The following is a 27988-nucleotide window of genomic DNA, read 5'->3' as shown; positions in this document are numbered from 1 at the left end:
TTTTCCCCTTTACCACTTTTTGTGTTCTATTATGATAGATTAGCTTTTGTTTTTGGATTTCATGTAAGTGGAATCATAGAGGATTTGTATCTAGCTTCTTTTTTACTTTAGCATGTTTTTTGGAATTTATCCATGTTGTTGCATATATCACTATTTCTTTTTCTTTTGTTTTGTGTTACTGAGTAATATTCAATTGTATGGATAAAATGTAAGGGAATTTACTCATTCTGTTATTGAAGGACATTTGGATTGTTTCCAGTTCTTGTTTGTTATGAATAGGCTGCTCTAAACCTTTTTATACAAGTCTTTTTGTGAACATATGTTTTAGTTGCTCTTGGATAAATACTTAAGAGTAAAATTGCTGGTCACAGGGTAGATATATGTTTAACTTTAAAAGAAACAGCTCTTCAAAGTGGCTGTACTTCACAGTCTATCTTTTCCTTTCCTTAGGGGCTAGGCTCTTTAAGTTGAGGATTTGGCAGGGGAAGAGAACCTACGTCATCAGGATCTCTGCTGCCAGAGCACAGTGGCTTAAAGCGGACACTTAAAAAGCTGAAACAGGTGTTTGAAACCCTACTCCAGCCTCCCTATTTGATGCCAGCCCCCTGAGAGGCTGGGACTTAGCCAGCAGAATTCAGACCTAATCTAATGGAGGCCGGATTAGTGGTTTTTGCAGGACATGGTGCATAATATTGTATATATTATGACTTGGTACATTTGAAGCAAGTAAATGAACATCTTCATCTAGGAGAGAAGCTTTTGTGGCCCAAATGCTTTTTGAGCATGGAACAGTTAATCTGTGTGCCAGATGAAAGCCCTTCACCACTCTCCTTCTTACCCTCTGTATCCTTGAAGTTGTATGACGTAGAGGTCAGCACTTCCCTTAGCAATGTTAATATCACCAAGAGCTTTAGCTAGGTAGGATTTGGTATCCTGTGTGTCAAATATTATGGGAGATAAGTTATTCCTCAGTAAATTCTTTCTCTATATTTTTAAAGCCTCTGTCTTACTTAGGCCTTGGGGACTAATTCTGATGGACCAGAAGTTCAAGTAAGATACTGAAGGTTCGGTTGTGAGCTCTGAAAGCCAAACTATACCAAAACAGTAGTTTCTTTAACTGTGCTCAGTGGGGTTGAAATTGATAGAAATGTGATCTGTCTTTACATGGCTGCTTCAACTGAAGGTTTCAAAAGGCTAGGTTCCAATTCAAAATCTTTTCTAATAATGGTTAGAAGAGCCCAGGGAGAGAAGAAATGGGCTCCCCATGCCAGTCTAGCCTTTCTACAAAGTCTTGAGGGGAAAGTGTGTTTCTGAATTCAGGTCTACTTTGCAGGTGACCATTCCCTTAAACCTAATCTGGTTATCTTCAGGCCTCCATCTTGGAAGACAGGGCCTAGTTTTATACTGCATTATGTGGGAGCTTTTCTTGGTATGAATAAGCTGAGATTGGTAGATTAATATTCTTTCAATACTTCTTTTTTGAAATTATCATATGGTAAAAAAATACAGCTCTGTGAATTTTAATACATACATAGGTCTCTGTAACCACTATGGTAATCAGGATACAGAAAAGTTTCATCACTCTAGAAAACTCCTTTTATAGTCAGTCATGCCCACCCACCCCATCCCTAACTTCTGTCAGCTACTGCTCCATCACCATAGTTTCATCAAGAAAGTCATATAAGGCTTCCAGCCAAGATGGAGGCATAGGTGGAAACACTGTGCCTCCTCGCACAACCAAGTTTAAAGACAACAAAGTTTTAGTGACAAAACGCAACCAAAGCACAGAAAATTGGACTGTACCGAAGTCCAACAACAACGAACCATTCAGCCAGACCGGTAGGAGGGGCGGAGTCAGCGAGTCAGCAAGTCTGCAGCTGGCAGAGCAGGGTCACACAGGGAAAAGTGGCTGGACCGACCCAGGCGCAGGCCGTGGTTGGCAGATCACAGGCGACCAGCGGACCCAGTGAGGGCACAAGGCACCTGTGGACCACAGTCACACATTCACACGCAGATAAATCAGGCAAAGGAGCGAGCACTGAGATAGACCACACAACCCAGGGCCCCAGTCCTGGGAATTCAAGCCTAAAAGCACCAATTGGAAAAACTTTTGGGGTCAAGGTGCTGGGAGAAGCTCCCAGGCTCACAGAGAGTTTGTTAGAGAGACCCACAGGGTCCTGGAGGGTGCACAGGCCCACACACTCAGGAGCCAGCACTAAGGAAGCCCAGTTTTCTTGCAGGAAGCAGCAGAGAGAACTGAAATCCAAGAGAGCAGAACAATTGCCGTTCCCCCTCTCTGACCCTGCCCCCACATACAGCCTTACAACCCAGTGACCTGGGTGGCTCCGCCCTGGTGAACACCTAAGGCTCCGCCCCTCATACATAACGGTGCAAACAGACCAAAACATTATGGCTCAAGAAGAACAGCTCAAAACCCCAGAGCCAGTACTTCTAAGTGACCAAGAGATAGCCAACCTGTCAGATGCACAGTTCAAAATACTGGTGATCAGGATGCTCACAGAACTGTTTAATTTTAGTCACAAATTAGAGGAACAAATGAAGGCTAAACTAATTAAAATGAAGGGAAATGCACAGGAAACCAATAGTGATGGAAAGGAAACTGAGACTCAGATCAAGGGAGTGGACAAGAAGGAAGAAAAAAATGACCAAACAGAAAAGAATGAAGAAACAAGAATTCAAAAAAATGAGGAGAGGCTTAGGAACCTCCAGGATATCTTTAAATGGTCCAACATCCGAATTATAGGAGTACCAGAAGGGGAAGAGGAAGAGCAACAAGTGGAAAACAGATTTGAACAAATAATAAAGGAGAACTTCCCCAGTCTGGCAAAGGAAATAGACTTCCAGGAAATCCAGGCAGCTCAGAGAGTCCCAAAGAAGTTGGACCCAAGAAGGAACACACCAAGGCACATCATAATTACATTAGCCAAGATTAGAATGAAGGAGAGAATGCTAGAAGCAGCAAGAGATAAGGGGACAGTCACCTACAAAGGAGTTCCCATCAGACTGCCAGCTGATTTCTCAAAAGAGACCTTACAGGCAAGAAGGGGCTGGAAAGAAGTATTCCAAGTCATGAAAGGCAAGGACCTAGATCCAAGATTGCTCTATCCAGCAAAGCTCTCATTTAGAATGGAAGGTCAGATAAAGTGCTTCTCAGATAAGGTCAAGTTCAAGGAGTTCATCATCACCAAGCCCTTATTCTATGAAATGTTAAAGGGACTTATCTAAGAAAAAGAAGATAAAAATATGAACAGTGAAAGGACAGTAAACCCAGTTATTAACAACCACACCTAAAAAAAAAAGAAGCAAACTAAGAGGACAGCTAGATCAGGAGTGGAACCATAGAAATGGAGATCACATGGAGGGTTAGCAACAGGGGAGTGGGAGGAGGAGAAGAGGGGAGAAGATACAGAGATTAAGTATCATAGACAGTAAGTAGAAAATAGACAGGGGGAAGGGCAAGAATAGTATGGGAAATATAGAATCCAAAGAACTTGTAACACATGGACATGAGTGAAAGGGGGGAATGGTGGGGGAGGGGTGTGCTGGGTGGAGGGGGATGAAGGCAGGGGAAAATGGGACAACTGTAATGGCATAATCAATAAAATTTTTTTAAGTCATATAAATGGAATCATACAGTATGCAACCTTTTGAGACTTTCTTCTTTAATTCAGCATGATGACTTAAAGATTTTGTCTAAACTGTTGCATAGATCAGTAGTTCTATTTTTATTGCTAGGTAGTATTTTTTGCATGTATGTACCCCAGTTTGTTTATCCATTCACTAGCTGAAGGACATTTGGCTTTGCCAGTTTGAGGCAACTATGAATAGAGCTGCTATAAGCATTGGTGTACAGGTTTTTGTGTGAAAAACACTGGTAGCTCTATGTGGTTTAAATTTGCATTTCTCTAATAGCTAGTAACATCAAGCATCTTTTTTTTAAAATATTTTATTTATTTATCTTTTTAGAGGGGAAGGGAAGGAGAGAGAAAAGAAACATCAATGTATGGTTGCTTCTCATGCATCCCCTGCAGGGAACTGGCCCCTGCCGGAAACTGGCCTGCAACCCAAGCATGTGCCCTGACTGGGAATCGAACCGCAATCGTCTGGTTCGCAGGCCCGCGCTCAATCCACTGAGCTACACCAGCCAGGGCTTCAAGCATCTTTTTTATGTGCTTATTTGCTATTCATGTATCTTTTTTGGTGATGTGTCTGTTCAAGTCTTTTGTCCATTTTTTAACTGAATTGTTTCCTTACTGTCGAGTTTAGAGACTTCTTTATTTACTCTGGATTCAAGTTTTTTAGTGGCAATACAATTATTTAAAATATTCCTCCCAATCCGTAGCTTGTCATTTTGATTTCTTAAGAGTCAGTATTGTTCACAGAGCAGACACTTTTACTTTTGATGAAGTCCAGTGTATCAGTTTTTTTCTTTTGTGCATTATGTTTTCAGTATCTAAGTATTCTTTGCCCAATTCCAGGTCACAGAGATTTGTCCTGTTTTCTTCTTCTCTTCCTCCCCTTTCTTCTTCTTCCTTTTTCATCCTTCTTCTTTAATTCTCACCCAAGGTTATGTTTTTTTTAATTTTTAAAAAACATTTTGTTCATTTATTTTTGAGAGTGGAAGGGAGAGAGGGAGAGAAACATCAACATGTGGTTGTCTCTCATTCGCCCGCTACTGGGGACCTGGCCTGCAACCCAGGCATGTGCCCTGACTGGGAACTGAACCAGCGATCCCCTGCTTCCTAGTCTGGCGCTCAATCCACTGAGCCACACCAGCCAGGGCTTAAATTAATTTTTGAGAGAGAAACATTAATTGATTGCAAATTAATTTTTGAGAGAGAAACATTAATTGATTGCCTCCCATACATACCCCAACCAGGGATCAAACTCAAAACATAGGTAGGTGCCTTGACTGGGAATCGAACTTGTGACCTTTTGGTGTAGGGGATGATGCTCCAACCAACTCAGCCACCTGGGCAGGGCTTGAGTTAATATCTGTATAATGTATGAGGCTTAGAGCAAGGTTCTCTCTTTTTTTTTTTTAACATACAAGTGTTCAATTGTTCCAACACCGTATGTTGATATCAGTGCCTTTTTAGATACAAATTCTCTTTAGGGCTGTACCTTCTTTAGGAATGAAGGAATTACAAAGGATTCTGTCTTGGATTCCTCCTTTCTTTCCAAGAATCATCCTTGTTCCTGTCCCTTGTTTCTTTCTGGGTCTTTCTGAATTTGGGTTTGTTTTTAATGCCATGTAGTGGAGTACTCATTATTTTTTTTAAAGATTTTATTTATTTATTTTTAGAGGGGAAAGGAAGGAGAGAGATACAGAAATATCAATGTATTGTTGCCTCTCGTGGGTCCCCTGCTGGGAACTGGCCTGTAACCCAGGCATGCGCCCTGACTGGGAATTGAACTGCAATCCTCTGGTTCACAGGCCCACGCTCAATCCACTGAGCTACACCAGCCAAGGCCTCATTATTTGTAAGTTGATTAAATACAAAGTATTTCATTAGAAAGTAGCCATCCATCACAAGGAGGCATGTGGGCTATAAAAAACATTAACTGGTACATCCTGGGCTGTAATGCAGCTTTACCAGAGTAATGCAGCTTTTGTATTGTGCGCAGTTGGAATAAAATGAGAGACAGAGAGAGAAAGATATTGTTGGGAACAGGTGTTGGGGAAAACATCTAGTGGTGTTCTCTCACACACCCTCAACTGTGACCTGGCCTGCAACCCAGGCATGTGCCCCTGCCTGGGAATGGAACCGGCAACTTTGCAGTTTACAGGCCAGCTCTCAATCCACTAAACCACACCAGCCAGGGCCCATGGTTTTGTTGTTGTTATCCTCACCCAAGGACATCCTTATTGATTTTTAGAGAGAGGGGGAGGGAGGGAGAAAGAGAGGGAGAGAAACATTGATTGTTTGCCTCTCGTAGGCACCCCAACCAGGGACCAAACCCCCAACCTAGGCATGTGCTCTGACCTGGAATCGAACCTACAACCTTTCAGTTTATAGGATGATACTCCAACCAATAGAGCCACACTGGCCAGGGCTGTCCCATATTTTCTGAAGTTGTTTCTCAACCCTTTCAGGATTGCTTCTCCAGATTGAGCTGTCTTGAAGGTTCTCTGGGCACCTTTCAAAGCAAATTTATTCCTTCTTCAGCTCACAGATGTATCTTTAGAGGCAAGTGATTGGGGTATTGGTTCTGGTCCTTATGGGTTACGTTTCTGATGCTTTCATTTTCCCATCAGTAAAGTAAAATGGGAAATGTCCTTTATTATGAAGTTCTTGAGCTGGTTAATATAAGGGCTGGTTGGAGCAAAATAAGATTCCTGTCTTAGTGTCACTAAGAATTTACTGCTGTAGAAACCATTTGCAGCTGTTGGAGAGAGGTGAATAAGTAGGATTCTGTACACTTAAGAGACAGGGAGGTTGCCTACCAGTCCCATAATTGATATTCTTTAGGGATTCTTGGATTCTTCTCTAGAAGCTTTGGCTATTGACCCTTCAGTCTTTTCCATCATCTGTATATTTTGCTAATGTCAGTTCAGAATTTAGCTCTTTTTTTATTTCCTCTTACTTTCCTTCAGGGCCCTTACAGGAGACCTGACAGGGTAGTAATTGATAATAAAACTGTAATTGTCATCTCTTCTTGCTATTGTTGAGCAACGAAGTTTTGTACTAGACTGTGAAAGAAGAATTTGCATTGAAAAAGTTATTCCAGCCCTGGCTAGTGTGGTTCAGTGGGTTGGGCGTCTTCTTGCAAGCCAAAAGGTTGCCAGTTAGATTTCCAGTCAGGGCACATGCCTGGGTCGTGGGCCAGGCCTTGGTTGGTGGCATGCAAGAGGCAACCAATCAGTATTTCTCTCCCTTTCTTTCTCCCTCCCTCCTTTCCCTTCTCTCTAAAAATAAGTAAGTTGTTTTAGAAAAGTGCTCCAGGTGTAATGAATGCATAAAGCTGAAGTGTATTTTCCTGTTTTAAAGTATAGGAACAGAAGTTTTTGCTTGTTTGTTTTTAAGAGTTTATTTATTTATTTTTAGACAGAGGAGAGGGGAAGGGAAGGAGAGAGAGAGAAACATCCATGTGTGGTTGCCTCTCTCAAACCCTCTGCTGGGGACCTGGCCTGCAACCCAAACATGTGCCCTGACTGGGAATCAAACGAAGACCCTTTGGTTCACAGTCTGTGCTCAATCCACTGAGCTACACCAGCCAGGGCTGAAACAGAAGTTTTTAATTTTTCCTGGGCTTTCAAATTGCCTGCTTAAGTTTGGGCTTTGTCTTATAAAGTGCATGTAGAAAATGGCAAGGCAGAGTAAAGAACCACAGGAGCTCTGGTTTGCCTGTATGTTACTATCTAATTGCTTTCTTTTCAATATGTGCCTATTTCCTCTAGAAGGAGGTGAACTAGTGTTTAAAGTTGATACGCGTCAAACTTGTGCTCTCAGTAAGACACATGGATCAGTCTGTCCTTGAGCCTCTGTGATATGTTTGAGGCCAGTCCCTGTGGGCCTGTTTAATCCTACTGGCCTTGTTAAAGGGGCCTCTATCTTCCTCTTGGGTTAGGAGGGAACTTGGGCAAACTTGATGCTTAATTTATATGGCAGTACTAAGCTCAAAAGCAGTATTTTAGTCATTGGTTAGGAGGAGGAATGGTGCAGAAGAAACTTCAGTTCTAGGATAGTTGAGGTTTTCTCTTCTTTTCTTTTTCTTTTTCTATCCAAGTAATGCAGTTAAGATATCTAGTAGTAAACTTGTAGCAATAGCATGGTATAATATTTAAAAACATAATGCACTGTTTAGAATCCAAAACAGACCTGGGTTTAAATTCTACCTCTCCCACTTATTACATAATCTGGGCAAGTCATTTAATCTTTTAGAGCTTTGGTTTTCTTATCTAAAAAATGAAAACAGTAATACTATTTCTCAGGGTTATTTGGGAAGATGAAACTATCTGTGTATAATAATTACACTTAATAATCTATGTAGCTGTTGCTGATATCTGAGACAAATTAAGTTTTTTTTGTTCTAGGCAGTGGAGTAGGATTCTTGTAAGGGTGGTAGACAGCTGCTGCTAACAGCAAGCCACACTGGCTGTTTAACAGGAATGCCAAAGTTGGGAAGCTCTTTTTGATTCCAGTCAGGATTCATGCATCATATTGGGAAAAGTCGTAAAACAAACTAATTTTTTTCACATGTGTGCTGCTTTTAAGTGCCTCTTTTATATTCTGAAAGTAAAGGGTAAATCTGACTTCAGGCAGAGCAGAGTGGACCTACTCAATGAGAAGGAGATGGTAAAAGTGAGGAATTCAGGAGGAGAGATTTACTGAAAGCAGCCTGCTGTAGACTGTTACATGCTTTCAGGGATTTCAATCCCAGAGAAGAAAAATCCTCCTATTTCTCACTAAGGAGAGGTGGCTGTGACAAAGTGTTTAAGCCAGAAAGCATATGTAATTGCCAGATACCCTTTTCTTTGTTGGTTATCTTGAACATTTTTGGCCTACATATCTAGGGAGGGAGGAGTTCTTCTGTCATCCCTGGCTTAGGTTGGGACCTTGTGAACATGACCTTTCTATAAATTGCTTATCAAAGATAATTCAGGGGCAAGTATGAAATTGAAGAAATAAAAGTATGGAAGGTGTGACAGATATTCCAGAGGCCTCTGGCTTCACCAATAAATAGTTTTGTTCCTCGTTTGGACCACTACTCATGATGTCCTCCAGTGACCAAAAAGTGCACAGCTTCTTCCTACCAAACCTACAGTATCTCAGAAATTCCATGTGGGGATAGTTCCCAATCTTACTTTTACTTTTATAAGAAATATTCCTGGGTATAGCGTATTATAAAATTAGAACATGAGAATCTAACACTTTCTTCTAAATGGAATACGCAGGCATATACAGAAAAGCCAAAAACCAAAAAGCTTTTTGTGCTCAAATAATTTTGTCCTATGTCTCTGGATACAGAAATGTCAAGAAGGCTACAAAGGAGTTAGGCTTCTGTTGTTATCATGCTCTGACTTATTAGTCTGTTATACACGACACCTTGTGAATGATCATATTTTGTCTTCAGAAACACGAGCCAATATTTGCAGGAGCTAGGTTGGGAGCAGACTGATGATCCTCTATAGTCTAGAAAGCAAGAATGGAGAAGTAGGCTCTGAGAGCGAAAGGGTTGAGATAGGCATTTCTGGAGCCAAATGGTGTTGAAATAATATACCACAGGCCTTTTTCCTTGTCAGCATAATCCAATTGAGAATGCCCAACCACCCTTGATAAGAGTCACTCAGGAGTGAAGAGCCTCACTATGAGGGAAAGCAGCTTATGTGTGCATTTTGGCCCAGGAATGTGCCAGCCCAATGCTGCCCAAATGAGAAAAGGTTGCTACAGGCTGGAGAACACAGGCCTCCTGGGAGGCTGGTGCCTGCCCCGTTGTAGGCAAAGAAGGAAGTGCTTCCTTTTGTCTAAGGGCAGTGCTTGATGCCACATGGTGAGGCCTTTGACATATTGGAGTGGGTGGCATTTCTGACATGAAAAGAGAAAACTGTGTCAGGATTCATCCACTTCTGGACAGGTCACCTCATCATCTGAGAAGACAGAAGACTTGAGGGATGTCTGCAGATTCTCAAACTGACATTGGGCCAAACTGAGACTTCTCTGTTTTAATGTAGTAATACTATAGGGAGTTATAATAATATAAAGAGTTGAGCTCCCTCCTCTTTGGTGTTGAGCAGAACACCACCAGCACATCTCTAAAGGGCTTTCACTTTGCTTTGTGTTGAAGTAGCCTATGAGCTACTTCAGAAAATGGTTTAGTAATTCTTGTACTTGTTCTTATTTGTCATTGACTAGCCAGAACTTGGACCTGGATTTGATTTTAGAAGCAGATGGCCTAGTACTAAAAGGATTTCAAGTGTTCTTTCTCCAGTGAGGAGTTTATTTACCCTTTTTATACCCATTTCTTTTCTTCTTCCCATCTTAGAACATGAACCAATCACCTTCAGAGCACCCCTCTACCTGACCTGCACTCTTTGTGTACTGGACTGTTTGTGCCTTGAGGTTGCCAGCCTTCCAGGGTGGGAGTTTTGACTGCTCGGCAGTGGTGTCAGATGTCTCCTTGGTTGTAAAATTACTCATCCTCCTTCCTATGAGCAGCATCACGGCACCTTTCCCCAGAAAAACTCAAATAGCTCTTCTCACTCTTCTGAAGAAGATCAAGACAATTGAATCTCAGCCCCAGGCAGGCTAAGCCAGGAGGTGGAAACCAGAAACTTTTCTGTTCTGGTTTTAGGAAGCAGTAGAGTTTAATGGCTAGGAAAACAGATAGGAGTCAGATGAATCTAGATTTGATTCCCATTTTCACCACTTATTAGTTACATGATCTTAGTTAGTGGGCAGATCTACTTATCCTTTCTAAGTCTCGTTTTCATCTTCAAAATGGGGATAATTATGAAGAGAGAAAGTGTATTAAGTGCTTAGCACATGGCATGGTATAAGATAATAAATGGTAGCTGCTATTATTATCTTTATCTCTTCTAAAAGGAGGATAAATACTCGATCATTGATTTTAGAATGGAACTCTATTACTTTCTCTGACAACTTTTATGTATACCTTGGATAAAGCTGAAACCCTCAGAAATTTAAAAACCTATTTTAAATTGTTCCATATATAAATAACATCTTTAATTTGTATCTCTTTTAAGGTTTAAGTAGTCAAAGATAAAAGACTCACCTTTGAAGTTTTTGATATTTATTTAAATCTTAAGAACCTTATATAGTACCTTATTAAGAACATTGGGCCAGAATTCTAGAGCTACAAAACTAGAATAGTAATGTCTTAGTTATATTTATTGCACATTTATTTCATGTGCTATGTGTTTTATGTGCATCAAATGAGATAATGTATATAGTTGCTGAGCACAGGACCTGGCACATAGTATACCAGGTCTGTCTAGGAAAACTCCAGCCATTGTTAATACAATAAGAACGGTTTGCCTGACATTAGTGTAACCTGGCAGCCAAGGAGAGTGGACTGGAATGCACATACATGAACAATGACAACTTCACTGCCCTAGTCAGTGGGGGCGATAGACACCATTGAGTGAGCCTGTGTACTGTGTGGCTGTCACATTCAAAACGACTGAGCAAGTAGAACAATGAATCTACATTGAATTTTGCATTAAGCCTGGACATTCCTCCACTGAAACTGTTCGAATGACCCAGAAGGCTTTTGGGGACAATGCGATGAGTGGAGCACAAAAGAAAGTATGGCATAAACCTTCCAAGATGGTTGAGAATCTGTTGAAAGTGATCCACATTTTGAAAGGCCTGCAATAAGCAGGACACCCGAGAATGTTGAATGTATATGGGCTGAAGTCAACAAAGATCGGCAACTGACAGTGCGAGAACTAGAAGCTGATCTGGGGATTCCAAAAACTCCTGTGTCTGAGATTTTGACACAGGATCTTGTCATGAAACACGTTGGCAAAATTCATTCCACGGCTTCTGCTTCCAGAGCAGAAGAAACATCATGCTGCAATTATTAATGACTTGACTCAAACCACTACCAGTGAACCAGATTTCCTCAAGAAGGTCATAACTAAAGATGAATCATGGGTCTATGGTTATGATCCAGAAACAAAGGCCCAGGTGTCCCATTGGAAGTTGCCTAGTTTGCCATGCCAGAAGAAGGCATGGCAAAGTTGCAGGAAGGTCAAGACCGTAATAACTGTGTTTTTTGATTGGGAAGGTGTTGCCCATCACGAGTACACCCCTCCAGGCCAAACAATTAATAAGGAGTACTACCTCGAAGTTCTCATTGGTTAATGAGAAGTAATTCGATGAAAACGGCCACAGCTATGGGCAACTGGTGATTGGTAGCTTCACCAAAATGCATTCATGCATCATGTCTTGTGTAGTTTTTTTGTGAAACATCAAATCACCCAGGTGACTCAGCACCCTACAGCCCAGATTTGGCACCCTACAACTTCTGGCTTTTCCCAAAACTATAATCACCTTTGAAAGGGACGAGATTTCAGACCATAGATGAGATTCAGGAAAATACGACAGGGCAGCTGATGGCGATTCCAACAAAGGATTTCGTAGATTGTTTTGAACAATGGAAGGGATGCTGGGTGAACTCTGGGAGGTCCCAAGGTACCTACTTTGAAGTGAACTGAGGCGTCATTATCCTATCTTCAGTGTTTCTCATATCTTATATCTTCTTCAATAAATGTCTCTATTTTTTCATATTACATGACTGGATACTTTCTGGACAGACCTTTATTATTATTCTTATATATTGGTAGGTTTAATTTTCTAATCGACTCTTTAAGATGAAAGAGCTCAATATGTTGTCACGAGGCTTGAAGAGACAGGTGTGATATCATACAGAGACTTGGAGAAAGTCCCATAGAGAACTCTCTGGAGCCTCACACAGTATACAATCCAGTCAGTGAACAAGGGATCATTAGTCTCACTCCTGCTAATAGCCAGGCATATGATACCCAAGCTCATCTGTCAAATTAGGTAGTTGGAATCTTTGACTGCCAAAATACATAAAAGCCAGAAGTCACAGGGCAACTGCATTGCCCACACTGGTGAAGAAATCAAGATTTAAATAAATGGAGACATACCATGCATGAATTGGTGGGCACAACTTAGGAAAGGTGTCATCCTCCCCAAACTGATCCATAGACTCAGTGCAATTCCTTTCAAATGACCAACAATATTTCTTATAAAGAAGTTTATCGTAAAATTGAAAGGGAAAGGATATAGAAAACAGTATTAAAAAAAAAGAGGAATAAAGTTGGAGTAATCATACTACCTGACTTTAAGAAGTAGAATAAAGCTATGTAGCCCTGGCCAGGTAGTTCAGTTGGTTACAACATCATCTCGATACACCAAGTTTGCAGGTTGGTTCCCCAGTTAGCACGTACAAGAATCAACCAATGTAGAAGAATGCGTCAATAGTGGTACAACAAATCAATGTTTCTCTCTCTTTCGCCCTTCTTCTCACTTCCTGAAATCAATAAATTAAAAAAAAGAAAGAATATAGCTATAGTAATCAAGACAGTGTGGTGATACCACAGAGTTAGACATAAAGATCAATGGAACAGAATAGAGAACCCAGGAATAGCATCACACAAATGTAGCAACTAATTTTTGACAAAGGTGCAAAGACAACTCAACTAAGAAAGAATCATTTTTTTCAATAAATGGCATTGGAAAAATTGGACATCCACATGCAAAAAAAAAAAAACCCTTGAATTAAACTTCACACATTATATAAAAATTAACTCAAAGTAGAGTAGATTATCATAGATATAAATGGAAAGCATAAATTTGTTTACCTTTTAGGGAAAAAACACCCAGAAAAATCTGTCACCTGGGGTTGGACAAAGAATATTTAGATACCAAAAGTACAATGCACTAAAGAAAAAGATTGATATGCTGAACTTCATCGAAAATACTATGTTTTGCCGTGTGTAATGTGCAGCCATGTTTCTGGTGCAAACGTTCAGGGAAAAAAATCTTTCATTTAGAATTTTTTTTTGGAATAATTTCTTTTTTTAATTCACTTTTTAAATATATTTTATTGATTATGCTATTACAGTTGTCCCATTTCCCCCTTTCATTCCCCTCCACCCTGCACACCCCTCCCCCCACATTCCCCCCCTTTCGTTCATGTCCATGTGTCACAAGTTCTTTAGATTCTCTATTTCCCCTACCATTCTTGCCCTCCCCCTATCTATTTTCTACCTACCATCTATGCTACTTATTCTCTGTACCTTCTCCCCCCTTCTCCTCCTCCCACACCCCTGTTGCTATCCCTCCATTTGATCTCCATTTCTGTGGCTCCGCACCTGATCTAGCTGTCCTCTTAGTTTGCTTCTTTTTTTTTTTTAGGTGTGGTTGTTAATAACTGTGAGTTTGCTGTCCTTTCACTGTTCATTTTTTTAATCTTCTTTTCCTTAGATAAGTCCCTTTAACATTTCATATAATAAGGGCTTGGTGATGATGAACTCTTTGAACTCGACCTTATCTGAGAAGCACTTTATCTGACCTTCCATTCTAAATGAGAGCTTTGCTGGATAGAGCAATCTGGGTTATAGGTCTTTGGATTTCATGACTTGGAATACTTCTTTCCAGCCCCTTCTTGCCTGTAAGGTCTCTTTGGAGAAATCAGCTGACAGTCTGATGGGAACTCCTTTGTAGGTGACTGTTCCTTATCTCTTGCTGCTTCTAGGATTCTCTCCTTCATTCTAATCTTGGCTAATGTAATGGTGATGTGCCTTGGTGTGTTCCTTCTTGGGTCCAGCTTCTTTGGGACTCTCTGAGCTTCCTGGATTTCCTGGAAGTCTATTTCCTTTGCCATATTGGGGAAGTTCTCCTTTATTATTTGTTCAAATCAGTTTTCCATTTGTTGCTGTTCCTCTTCCCTTCTGGTACCCCTATATAATTCGGATATTGGAATGTTTAAAGATGTTCTGGAGGTTCCTAAGCCTGTCCTCATTTTTTGAATTCTTGTTTCTTCATTCTTTTCTGTTTGGTTGTTTCTTCCTTTCTTCTTGTCCACTCCATTGATTTTAGTCCCAGTTTTGTTTCCATCACTATTGGTTCCCTGTGCATTTTGCTTCATTTAACTTAGTGTAGCCTTCATTTTTTCATCCAATTTGTGACTAAAATCAACCAGTTCTGTGAGCATCCTGATCGCCAGTGTTTTGAACTGTGCATTTGATAGGTTGGCCATCTCCTGGTCGCTTAGAAGTATTGGCTCTGGGGCTTTGAGCTGTTCTTCTGCTTGAGCCATAATGTTTTGGTTTGTTTGGGCCTGTTATGTATGAGGGGCAAAGGCTTAGGGTCAACCCAGGTCACTGGGTTGTGATGCTGTGTGTGGGGGTGTGGTCAGGGAGGGAGCAGTGGCTTTTGTTCTGCACTTTCTCGGATTTTGGTCCCCTCTACAGCTTCCCACAAGTAAATTGGACCCTTCTGGTGCTGGTTCCCGGGTGTGTGGGCTTGTGTACATTCTAGGATCCTTTGGGTTCCAACAAACTCTCCTGTGAGGCTGGGTGCCTCTCCCAGCACCTCAGTGCCCGAAAGTTTTTCCAGTCAGTGCTTTTAGGCTTTATTTCCTGTCACTGGGGCCCTGGATTGCAGGGTCTATTTCACTGACCGTTTTTAAACCTGCCTGGTTTATCTGTGTGCGAAAGTGTGTCCGAGGTCAACTGCCTTGTGACAACCACCTTGCGCACCTCACTGGGTTTGCTTGTTTCCTCCCCGCACCCAGTTCTGCCAGCTACTGCCTCTTCCTGCCGGGACCCCTCTCTGCCAGCCTCAGACTCCACCCCTCTTACAGGTCTAGATGAACAATTTGTTGTTGTCAGACTTTGGTACAGTTTAATTTTCTGTTTGCTTTGGTTATGTTTTTGTTTCTAAATCTTTGTTGTTCTTAAATTTAGTCGTGGGAAGAGATACAGTGTTTCCACCTACACCTCCATTTTGACCAGAAGTCCTCTCATTTTAATTTTTTAATCATTTATTTATTTATTTATATTTAGAAACAAAACTGGTCATCGTATCCCAGTGTATTATTTTGCCTATGGATATCATTGTTGCTTTGTAGAGTAACACTTGTAATGCTTAAGCATAAATAAAAGAATTAAAAATATTTATATAGATATGGAATTAGTACTACCTGCATATAACGTGCATCCTTTTTTCCCCCTCAAAAATTTGGGCAAAAAAGTGCATATTATACACTACGGTGAAACTACATAGTATACAATATGGTAAAAATGTCTACTCTGTGGATAGATACTGGCTCTTAAGAAATTGAAAATACTAGTCTTGGCTGGTGTGGCTCAGTGGATTAAGCAACAGCCTGAGAACCAAGGGGTTGCTGGTTCAATTCCCAGTCAGGGCACATGCCTGGATTGTTGGCCAGGTCCCCAGTAGGGGGCACATGAGAGGCACCCACACATTAATGTTTCTCTCTCTCTCTCTTCCTCCTCCCTCCCCTTCTCTCTAAAAATAAATAAATAAAATCTTAAAAAATAAATTGAAAAGATAAGCTACAGATTGGGAGGAATATTTGTAAATAATTGTATTGCCACTAAAAAACTTGAATCCAGAATAAATAAAGAAGTCTCTAAACTCAACAGGAAGGAAACAATTCAGTTAAAAAATGGACAAAAGGCCCTGCCTGGTGTAGCTCAGTGGATTGAGTGCGGGCCTGTGAACCAGACAATCGAGGTTCGATTCCCAGTAAGGGCACATACCTGGGTTGCAGGCCAGTTCCCCACAGGGGCCAGTTCCCAGCAGGAGATGCACAAGAAGCAACCGTACATTGATGTTTTTCTTTCTCTCTCCTCCCCTTCCCCTCTAAAAATAAATAAATAAAATATTTTTTTTAAAAATGGACAAAAGACTTGAACAGACATATCACCAAAAAAGATGCATGAATAGCAAATAAGCATATAAAAAAGATGCTTGATGTTACTAGCTATTAGAGAAATGCAAATTTAAACCACGTAGAGCTACCAGTGTTTTTCACACAAAAACCTGTACACCAATGCTTATAGCAGCTCTATTCATAGTTGCCTCAAACTGGCAAAGCCAAATGTCCTTCAGCTAGTGAATGGATAAACAAACTGGGGTACATACATGCAAAAAATACTACCTAGCAATAAAAACAGAACTATTGATCTATGCAACAGTTTAGACAAAATCTTTAAGTCATCATGCTGAATTAAAGAAGAAAGTCTCAAAAGGTTGCATACTGTATGATTCTACTTTTATGACCTTCTTGATAAAACTATGGTGATGGAGAAAAGGGCAGTGGTTGACAGTTTTGGTGGGTGTGACTAAGGGATAATAGGAGTTTTCTGGGGTGATGAAACTGTTCGGCGTCCTGATGGCCACAGTGGTTACAGGGATCTATGTATGTGTTAAAATTTATTGACCTCTCTATACCAAAAGAGGCAGTTAAAAAATTTTTTCATTAAAAAGGCAGAATGCACTTACTCTAAAAGTATCAAGCTATGCCTATAAAAGTGCCCTGGTCTCTCAACATGAAAGAAGACATGATACAAGTATAGTAATAGCAATTGTATGAAAGGTCAGAAGATCTGTACCCTTTCCCACCTCTCAGTTAATTTTTTTTCCATGTAGACTTTTATATCTCAAATATACCAAATACTGGTGGGACTCCCCCAGAAAACCTGGAATTATCTTCTGGCATGTAGACCCCCTGTAGTACATAGAGGCTTCCTCTGCTAGGTGAGTGTTCTAGGAGCCCATCTGTATCAGTGTGCCAGCTGGTATTGTTGTGAGAGGCTGCTTTCGGCCTCAGTGATTTTTTTATAAGACTTTCAACATACTTGCCCATTTCATAATGGAGGATTTACCAGTGCACCTGCCCACACCGTGCTCAGTGTTCAATGGTGTTTGACTGAAAGTGGCATGACCCCCCTGCCATTTCACTCAACCTTTCCCTGAGCAACTTTTCTTTGTTTCCCCAGATGAATAAAGTCCTCAAAGGGAAATATCTTGCAAATGTGGAAGAGGTGAAACAAAAAATGGCAGAAGCATTAAAAGGCATTAAATGAGTTCAAAAACTGTTTTGAGTGGTAGAAAAAATGTCTCAACAGATATATTATATCAAATGGCGAGTACTTTGAAGGTGACTGAAGTGTGGAACATGTAAGAATAAATACGTAATTTTTTATAAATAAATTCTGGATTTTGGGGTCTACCCTTTGTATGACCATTTCTTGAATGACAGACCAAATTGTATGTAATGCAGTTGTGTTCCTAAAGCAGCAACACTAGATGATTTCAAATGTTTTAATGTGCTTTTTAAAAAGTATTTAAGATGTTAAAACTATTAAGATAAAAATATTTTATAATTTTTGGTTTTTCCAAATATTTCTATTCTTTACATCTCAATCCTCTGTCTCCTGACACACAAAGGTTTTTCTCTGTTTTTTTTTTTCCCCCTGCAAATTGAACAGCTCTAGGTGGGGCTAGTGGGGGATAAGAAGCAGGTTTTATACAGCTGATGTGATCACTGTGCAGACAAGCTTGGAAAATGCTATTCAACCTGCCAATTAATTAAAGCATTAATCTAAGAAGCAGCCGGGGCCCAGGGAATGTTTACCCAGGGGTGGGTGGTAGTAGGAATTAAGTGGGAAGCTCCCTGTATTTACATGAAAATGAAGGTGCTTAGGAAAGCTAGCTTCCTTTTGTCTCTAAAGGTGAGCAGCCTTGATCTTGTCCCTAAATCTTTGTGGCCTATTTGCGAAGCCTTTCCAAAAGGCTGGACTCTGAACGATAAAAGCATAGCATACTCTAGAAAAACTAATTAAACTGTGGGCAAAGTAGGATAGGGAGCAAGACCTTCTAAATTCAGGAGTATATGCTGTTAATTAGGTAGAACACATGTAATGGTTGTACAAGTTTGGGAACCATATACTGTATAGGCTAAGTTCAAGTCCCAGCTTTGCTTTTTATCAGCTGTGTAATTTGGGGCCAATCATGTATTTTTATCTGAGCCTTGCTTTTCTTATCTGTAAAATAAAGATTATGAATTGTCCTTCATCTCTGGGCAGTTAGCCCTCTGCTTGCTCTAGGCAGAAAGAAAGCTGAAGGATTGTTAGGACCTTAAAATTACAAACCGCCTCCCTAGTTAGGTGCTGTGCAGCCTTTTGTTCTTTTTAGGTTTTTTGTTTGTTTGTGTTTTTTTTTTTTTTTTTTAGCAAGGTTCTATAAACCTCAGCATTACCCCTCACCTTCCTGGGAGGCACTACATTCTCTATCTCTCAGAGAAGTGACTGGGATCATAACAGCAGAAAACAAAGACAGGAAGCTCACCGTGGAATCTCTTTGACCACATTAGCTGTACCCAAAATGAGGTTTACCTGCATATCACTAGGGAGGGTGAGTGTGGAAATGGACTCAGCAATGAAAAATTGACCCAGCAATATTTGATGATATTAAATAACTGTTATTTTTTAATTGTTGTATTATATACATAACATAAAGTCCGCTGTCATTTTATTGATAATTTTTAAACCATGATAATAATACTCTGGTTTCTTAAGCTTTTTAATCTTTTAGATCTACATACTAAAATTTTTACAAATTAAATGATACCGTGTCTGATTTCACTCAAGGTAAAACAGAGGGAGGGAGTTTGATCCAGCAGTGAAGAACTGGAGCCTCATGACACAGATAGAAAGGACCTTTTTCTAGGGTTTAGCTTTACAGTCTATGGCTCCTGTTCATTCCTGTTTCTTTTCTTGCAGAACTCTCAGAAGTTGAGCCCAATGTGTTCCTTCGTCCATTTCTGGAAGTGATTCGCTCTGAAGATACCACTGGCCCTATCACTGGACTGGCGCTCACCTCCGTCAACAAGTTCCTGTCCTATGCGCTTATAGGTGAGAACTCTGGCTTTTTGGATGACTGCAGCACTTCATTTCCTGCCTTTCCTGGGCTGGTCAGGCTTTAGGCAATGAGCTGGTGATACTGGAAAGTTCTTTTCTCAGTCATCTGCTTCCTTGTAGAAGAAAAATAGGAGTATTGATTGCTCGTCATGCTAATTGACTCAGGTTTTGCAGGGTGGGAAGGAAGGAGGTTTCTTGGGACTCTTAATTTATTTAGGCTTTGGAGGGAGCGAAGGATATGGTGGGTGCCATAGGCGGTTTGGTTTGGTTTCTTTTTAAAGTTATTTTTTAAATGTAATGCTTGCTTATTTAAAGAAGATAAATAATAAGAGGTATCTAAAAGAAAATTTAATGGACTTTTTTTCTGTCTTTCTCAATGCTACTTCTTCTTTAGGTAAATAATGTTAATAGACTGGTTTGAATCTTTCTATACCTGTCTCTACATGTGTATAAATATATAGAGAATAGCCCAGGCTGGTATTGCTCAGTGGATTGAGTGCTGGCCTGTGAACCAACAGGTTTCCCATTCATTTCCCAGTCAGGGCACATGCCTGAGTTGTGGGCCAGGTCCCCAGTAGGGGGTCACATAAAGGGTAACCACGCATTGATGTTTCTCTCCACCTCTTTCTCCCTCCCTTCCCTTCTCTCTAAAAATAAAAATAAAAAATTTTAAATCTATAAAAATACAGAGTACCATTTAAAAAACAAAACAAAAATTGCCCTGGCTGGTGTAGCTCAGTGGATTGAACGCAGGCCTGGGAACCAGAGGATTGCGGTTCAATTCTCAGTCAGGGCACATGCCTGGGTTGCAGGCCAGTTCCCAGCAGGGGACCCACGAGAGGCAACCATACATTGATATTTCTTTTTGTTTAATTTTTAATTTTTTTATTTTTAGAGGGGAAGGGAAGGAGAGAAGGAGAGAAATATCAATGTATGGTTGCCTCTCATACTGGGAACTGGCCTGCAACCCAGGCATGTGCCCTGATTGGGAATCGAACCACAATAGTGTGGTTCGCAGGCCCACGCTCAATCCACTGAGCTACACCAGCCAGGGCCCATACATTGATATTTCTCTCCCTCTCTCCTCTTCCCTCTGAAGATAAATAAAATTTTAAAAATAAATAAATAAAATAAAAATAAAGTAGGATTATGTGCTACATATCTCTTTTTACTTAATAGTATTAACTTAGAAAAATGTGCACTATATAGTTGTCTATCTGATCCCCCCCCCCTTGGTTTTATTGAGATAACTGACATATAGCATTGTATTAGTTTAAGGTATACAACGTAAGGATCTGATATATGCATACATTGTGAAATGATTACCACAATAAATTTAGTTAATATTTATCACCTCATATAATTACAAATTTGTTCTTATGACAGGAACTTTTAAGATCTGTCTTAGCTTCTTTCAAATACAATATACAGCATTGTTGACTATAGTGAACCAGGCTGTACATTACATCCCCAGAACCTATTACTTTTGCAGTTGGAAATTTGTATATTTTTTGTCTTAAAATATATACAATATAATATTGTATATATTTTAAGACAAAAAATACAAAGAAGTATTTATTGTATATATTTTAATACAAAATACAATGACAGTCAAAAGACTGTCATTTTAAAATCATTTTAAGTATATTATTAAGTGGCATTAATTACGTTCACAATGTTGTGCAACCATCAGTACCATCTATTTCCTAAACTTTTTCACTCCAAAACCCCTCTAATCATTAAGCAGTAATATGCCATTTTCTCTTTTCCTCAGCCCCTGAATCAAATTTTTTCTTTTCAGTAGCCATATAATTTCCATAGTACAAATATAATACAGTCCATTCAATCATTGTCTTATTGACTAATACTTACTCTTCAGGTTGTTTCCTATTTTGAGCCATTATAAATGCTGAAATAAATCCTTGTTTATATATCCTATTTATTAATTTTCCTTTTGTATGACATTCCTACACTTGAAATTTCTGGATTAAAAGGCCAGGTGCTTACTACATTTTCATAGATACTACCAGGTTACTTTCCCAAAAGATTACAGCATTCGCACTTCCAACAGTGATGTTGGAGTGTTCCCATTTCCCCACACTGTCACCAGCACTGAATACTATCAGTATGCTTTATTTGTGCTAATTTGGTGGGTGAGAACTGGTATTTGGTTGTTTTTATTTCCTTCAGGTTGAACATTTGAATTTCTTCTCTTTTGCCTATTTTTTACTGAGTTTTTCTTATCAATTTATAGGAGGTTTTTGCATAGTGGGGATACTAACCCATTGCCTCTATCAGTACTACAAATATTTTTTCCAATGTAGCCTGAATATTTTATCCTGTCTATTGTTTATCTCCGAATTTGTTTAGGGTGTCTCTTTTGGATTCCTTTTTAGTTGGTCTTGTCTCTCAGGACCCTGAATTTCTTTTCCCCTATTGACAGCCCTTGTGCAAGGGTAAGGAACATAGAAACAGGCAGCTGTCTTTGTTCTAAGTAGGGAGACTAGAAAAGAGGCACTCAGACAGAAGCTGGCCAGAGAGAAAAAGGGCCTTCAGTTTAGAGCAAGAAAACTGTTTATCTTTTCGAGAAAGTTGGGTTTGCTTGGCTGAGGTATTCCTGAATACCTCCTGAACAGGAATCCTGGGTACCAGCTAGTTTCTGAGTAGGTACACCAGCTTCTCCAGACCCCTGGTCCTAGCTTGGTACTTTTCCTAAGCCAAAATCAGGCCCAGCTACTTCCAGCCTTGTCCTGAGCACCACCTGCAGGTCATCTCTCTTCACAGCCTCCAGCAGCTGCCCTCTGTGTCTTTTCCCTCTGTTGTCCTGTTGATGTAACACTTTCCCCTTCCTGGACTTGGCAGACAAGCTGGTCATTGGAGACCTCAAGCCAGCTGGTCATTGGAGTTTCCTGTGGTGGGAAAAGAAAATGCTGGAGGTGGTGATTGCAGTGGGCATGAGAAAAGGAGCAGGAAGGAGTGTATGAAAGCCAGAATGCAAAGGAGATGAGATTAGTGTGCTCCAGAGTGGCCAAGAAAGGACATTCTAAGGGGTCCTGGGGGGTAGCAGACCAATTCTAAGGTCTGCTAAGTGAGCCCAAGCCAAACACTACTTTGTTTGAGGTGTCTTTCTAAAAGAAACTACCCCCTACACCTCCATCCTATGGCCTAAGCCTTCTTAGGATTATTTTAGGTTTTACTCCAAGAACCAACTTTTCATTTGGCTCCACACAGCTGCCCAACCAGGATTTGTGGCATTGATTGCCTGGCTTGCTGGTAGGCCATGCACATGGCTCTAAAGACCTGTCACTCTTATTTGCCTTTTTAGAAAATTAACTTTGCTATTTCATTCAAGCTCAGAGAATAAGAGCTACCAAAAGATTTGGTAGACCTTAAATTACTTTAATAAGAAAGATACTTGAAGGAGGGGAAGAAGTGGGCCCTCAGGAGCCTTGTGCAATGGGAACAAGACTGTCATTCACTGAGCTCGGAAACCCCATGCAACAGTGAGACGGACCTGGATTTCCTGTCCAGGAAAGGTCTCTGGAAGGCTGAAAAAGGACTGTCAGGCAGGGCTGAGAGAGAAGATTCCAGCAAGAGCCTTGAGAGATACTGTGTTCAGTTCCAGACCACTGCAATGAAGTGAGTCGTAATCTTTTTGCTGGTGGAGGGTCTTGCCTTTCTACAAAATGCAACATATGTGAAGTGCAATGAAGAGAAATATAGTAAGGCAAGTTATGCCTCTGTAGGATGTTCTATGTTAATTGGGAGAAACAAGGAGAGTTGAGGTGACTGGAAGGAGCTGGTTCACCATCATCATGAAATTGGGTTCCTTTTGCATGGCCTCTAAAGTAGCCACTCCTAATGCTGAGTAGAGGCATTTTGTATAGGGTTGACCAAAAAATTTGGTTTGTTTTTTTTCCATAAGATGACTCTAATAGTACTTAATTGTCTTTAACTTCATTCAGAACAATTTTGTTAGATCATACTGTGACAGCCATCATATCAGCGTGTATTTTTTTTTAAAAACTTATAAAAATTGGTGAATTTTTTGTGGCCATTTAATATTGAAGATGGAAGAAAATACTCAACATTTTTGGCATATTATGCTTTAGTATTTCAAGAAAGGTAAAAATGCAACTGAAATGCGAAAGAAAGATTTGTACAGTGTATGGAAAAGGTGCTGTGACTGATCTAGTGTGTCGGAAGTGGTTTGCCAAGTTTGGTGTTGGAGATTTCTCGCTGGACGGTGCTCCATGGTTGGGTAGACCAGTTGAAGTTGATAGCGATCAAATCAAGACATTAATTGAGAACAATCAGTGTTATACCACAGAAGAGGTAGCCGACATACTCAAAATATCCAAATCAACCAAGTTATTGATGAAAATGAAAAATGGGTCTTTTATCGTACAGAAAAAAGCCATATAGACTTTTTGGCAAACCCAATAAATAGGACCAAAACAGTCTAAGTGTCAGAGACCAACCGAGACAGAAAAGATAACAGCTCACAATTAAGGAAAGTCTTCTGGCTTATTGTTGCAAGAGAAATGTTCTAGTTTCTCAGCCATTCCCTGAGCTTTGGGATCAAGAACTCTACTAATTTCAGGTAACAGGAAAAAGAAAATGTTAAGAATTTCTTAAAATCCCCACCACTTAAAACTAGAAGGTGCTCCTGCATTATACCATGCTACCTCTAAAGCCACTTCTGTCATTCAAAAAGCTTCATCATGTCCCTACCCCCTCTTTCCCTACTTGTGCTCCCCTTTTTAAAGACAATCCAGATAGTTCTGAGGACCCTTGTAGAAGGGAGGCCACTTCTGTGGCTCTTCCTTGTGGATATTTAACATATGAGTAAAGCAGTTCCCCTCTTGGCAGCATTTGTGTTAGGTTCTAGCCTTGTGCAGGTTGTCTGACCTCTAGCTTCTCCCTTTTTCCTATTCACTGTTAAAATTCTCCCTCCCTCCTATTCTCCGAGTAGCCAGCTCCCAGTCCTGTTAAATTTGATCCTTTTCTCTCCTAAGGCCTGTTTAGTTAAGCTGGTCAAACAGGATTCTTGCTCTGTGTCATATTGTTTTACATAAGAATGAAGAGGTCTCTGATTTGATGTAATGTGGCACCCAAATATGAGCATTGGCAGCAGGGACTGTCCATTTCTTCCCTCTACTTCCCTACCTCGGTGGCATATGAACATAAAACTCCACAAACAACCAGAGATGGATGTGTAGAAGAACACATGAGAAGAGAAAGGCTGATACCTTGGCATTCAAAGGTCTTGCCCTACTCAGTCCTTGCCCTAGGCCCAAAACTCATATTTCCAGGCCCCTTTTCTATGAAATGAGTAGCTTTACACCAGTGATTACCAAAGTGTGATCCCTTGACCAGCAGTGTTAGTGTCACCTGGGATCTTGTTACTAATGCAGATTCTCAGGCCTCGCTCTAGACCTGCTAACTCAAACATACTGAAAGTGGGTCCAGCAATTTGTATTATTAGCAGACCCTCCAAGTGATGTGATATATGCTTAAGTTTGAGAACCACTCTGTTACGCAGTGGAGTTTATGCTAAGGAGCTCATTTAAGTCGTTTGTAGGCAAAAATTCTCAGGTGGCTCAAGGAACCACAGGTTATGAAATTGAAGAGGAGAAAACCACAGTCTCTGAAAGCTGTCCCTAGACAGGATATCTTGCTTTTTCTCTCTCCTCTCCATATCATTTAGTCAGTCTTTCCTTTTTCACTGGAGCAGATCCCACTCATGAGGGCACAGCAGAGGGCATGGAGAACATGGCAGATGCTGTCACCCACGCCCGTTTTGTGGGCACGGATCCTGCCAGCGATGAGGTTGTCCTGATGAAAATCCTTCAGGTAAATGGAGGGGAAGAGCAATCGGGCTAGCTGCCAGGAGCTGATGCCACCGGCTCTCCTCACCCCGATCTGGTAGTCTGTGGGCAGTGTGAAGCTATGTTTTGACTCCACTGGGGCTTAGGGAGCTACTTTGTTTCCAGTCAAGCAGCTCAGGTACCCAAAGTAAGAGCTCTTTGTAAGGAAAATAATTAAAAGCTTTAAATGAACCAATATCAAAATACCGGAAGCCCTTAATACACTTGTACCTCTGGCAGCCTGTATCTGCGCCATCCATCTGTTGGGCTCTTGGGCTAGGGCTGGGAAGGAGGATGAATTGTGTCAGGGTCATGCAGAGGAAAGACACAGTTCCCAAGACAAGCTTCTGGAGACATCCCCCTGCCAGACTAAAAGTAAGGTCAGCATTCTCGCTAACCTCTCTTTCTCACCCCAAGTGCTTCTGTAAGAGAGTAGAGGAAGAGGAGGCAGCTTTGCCCCCCTCAGGTACACCCTTCTTCACCTTGCCTGCCTTAGTTATCATAGTATCTCCTCTTTCTTCCTGATAGGTGCTGCGGACTCTCTTGCTGACGCCAGTAGGTGCCCACCTGACTAATGAATCTGTATGTGAGATTATGCAGTCTTGCTTCCGGATCTGCTTTGAAATGAGGCTCAGTGGTAGGTGCTTGAATATTGGGCCCTTCACCATTTCTGGGGATATTGTGAGTATGCATAGAGGATGCTGTCCCTGAACCCAGAGAGATGGAAAACTTGGGATTTCTCCATCACCTATCTTGTGAAACTATAGGGGTTTAGAAGTCTGTCTGTACTTGGCTGTTTGTTGTGCAACTAGAATAGAGAACTTAGCCCATTGTACCAGGGCAAGAATTAGAATATATCTCTGAGTAACCCAGCCAAGGCACCAAATCTCCTTCCCTTCGGGTTTCTGGGATTGCCCACCTACAACCTCTGAGAACACATCTTTGCACCCCTTTTTTGACTCAGTAGTGCCACCTAGTGGGTCAGTGAAGTTATGGCTGCCAGGTTGTGCTGGATAGAGCTGGTTTTAATAAGTTTGGCATAATCCTTGGTAAACAAGGTTTGGAGGGGAGTCTGCTCTGAGAAGCCTCCTGATAATAGCACGGCAAGTAATGACACCTGTGTTATTTGTTTTGCCTGTGCAGAGTTATTGAGAAAATCCGCAGAGCACACTCTCGTAGACATGGTGCAGCTGCTCTTCACAAGGTAAACCTGCTGTTGTTTGCTTCAGCCCTGCTGCCCAGGCCTCTTGAGCCTGCCTGCTTCCACACAGCCACTTCAGGGACCTGGCCAACCCTACAGCCACCTGAGAGGCCAATGGAATTTGGATGGGGGTATTTCTCTGGGCCCAGGGTTACCAATCAAGGGAGAAGGAGGAGGGAACCAGCTTGGCCCCTGGAGGAGGCAGAGAGTTATTTGATCTAGGCTGACAGACCTCATTCTGTTTCCCAGACTTTGGTCTGCCTCTGTATAGGTAGCAGCTGGGAAAGGGAACCCAGAGAGGAAGCCAGAATCAAGGGAGCCTAGAACAGGTTGCTAGGTTCCTAGAGCTCAACCCCATTTCTGTGAGGAAAGACCAAGGCTAGGGTTACCAGCAATCCTGGTTTGCCCAGATTATTCTGATTTTAACACCGTGAGTCCCATATTACCCTCAAACCTTTCAGTCTTAGGCAAACCAAGACTGTTGGTTACCTAGTTAAGGCCCTCAACTTTAGGACATAGGAGGTCTTTTTGTACTATGCCTAACTCTGTTTCCTGCACCTCCTTTCAATAGACTGTGAGAAGAGCTGAGGTAAGGGCTTTAAAGCCCACCCCCACCCCTCAGGGGATATTGAGAATGGGAGAGGTTGTGCAAGTGTGGGACAGGGGTTATGTGAGAAATCAGTGTAACTTCCACTTGATTTTGCTGTGAACCTAAAATTGCTCTAAAAAAGTTTTTTTAAAAAAGGCCTCTTCCCGGGATTTCTTTTTGCTCTTAGATCTATAAATAATAATCCTTATTATCTACAGACTAAATCTGCCCCTGAACTCTGCTGCAAAGAGTTTCTTACTTCTCTGGTTCAAATTTCCTGGTTTTGAAACTTCAACCTGCCTTTTACTTCTCATTCCATGCCCAGTCTCCTGGGGTTTTGATGAACTGCCCTCTCCCCATCTTGTGGCTTTCAGCGATACTTGCTTGCTCTGTGAAACAGGAAGCAGTCAGTTTAAGGATGAAAAGAGCCTCCACACTCCAAGGGCACATAGTTACTTTGCCCTGATGACTACCTTCTTTTTAAGAAAGTGTCTGTGTCATACCTTCCCCAATTCCTGTAGCTCTTTGATGAAGCTCTGAAAAGGTTGAAATTAGCCTGTTTCCTCCCTTCCTTCCCTTCTTGCTGTTTCTAAGAGGCAGGCATGCTCTTGGGCTGCTCCAGAGCATCTTTGGGCTGTGGTTGGCATGGAGGGGAGAGTTTGGTTAATATTCCTGTTGATAGTCCATGGGATTCTCTGTACTATAGGTTACCTCAGTTTAAAGAAGAACCCAAGAACTTTGCGGGGACCAACATGAAGAAGGTATGACCTGTGTTTCATCATCCAAACCTTGATCTCCCAACGTCAGTGCTATGGGGATTTTCCTGGATATCCTTGCGTAGCAAAAACATACTTTTG

At 41.1% G+C, this 27988-nt stretch overlaps 1 protein-coding gene across 7 annotated transcripts in view; it reads left to right on the top strand.

Annotated features, from left to right (window-relative positions):
* GBF1 (golgi brefeldin A resistant guanine nucleotide exchange factor 1) overlaps positions 1 to 27988 on the top strand; it is a 132375-nt gene that overhangs the window by 79201 nt on the left and 25186 nt on the right. For all 7 annotated transcript variants that reach the window (XM_037064061.1, XM_037064058.1, XM_037064062.1 and 4 more), the window contains exons 4-8: positions 19334 to 19465; positions 25209 to 25327; positions 25870 to 25978; positions 26485 to 26545; positions 27838 to 27892. In XM_037064061.1, coding sequence (XP_036919956.1) covers positions 19334 to 19465; positions 25209 to 25327; positions 25870 to 25978; positions 26485 to 26545; positions 27838 to 27892 — 476 coding nt within the window. The remainder of the gene's footprint in view (positions 1 to 19333; positions 19466 to 25208; positions 25328 to 25869; positions 25979 to 26484; positions 26546 to 27837; positions 27893 to 27988) is intronic.

This window comes from Sturnira hondurensis, unplaced genomic scaffold (genome assembly GCF_014824575.4).
Source record: "Sturnira hondurensis isolate 20B ecotype Veracruz unplaced genomic scaffold, ASM1482457v3 Scaffold0014854, whole genome shotgun sequence".
In the NCBI taxonomy this organism is placed as follows: domain Eukaryota; kingdom Metazoa; phylum Chordata; class Mammalia; order Chiroptera; family Phyllostomidae; genus Sturnira; species Sturnira hondurensis.
This window is presented reverse-complemented; position numbering and strand designations above follow the sequence as displayed.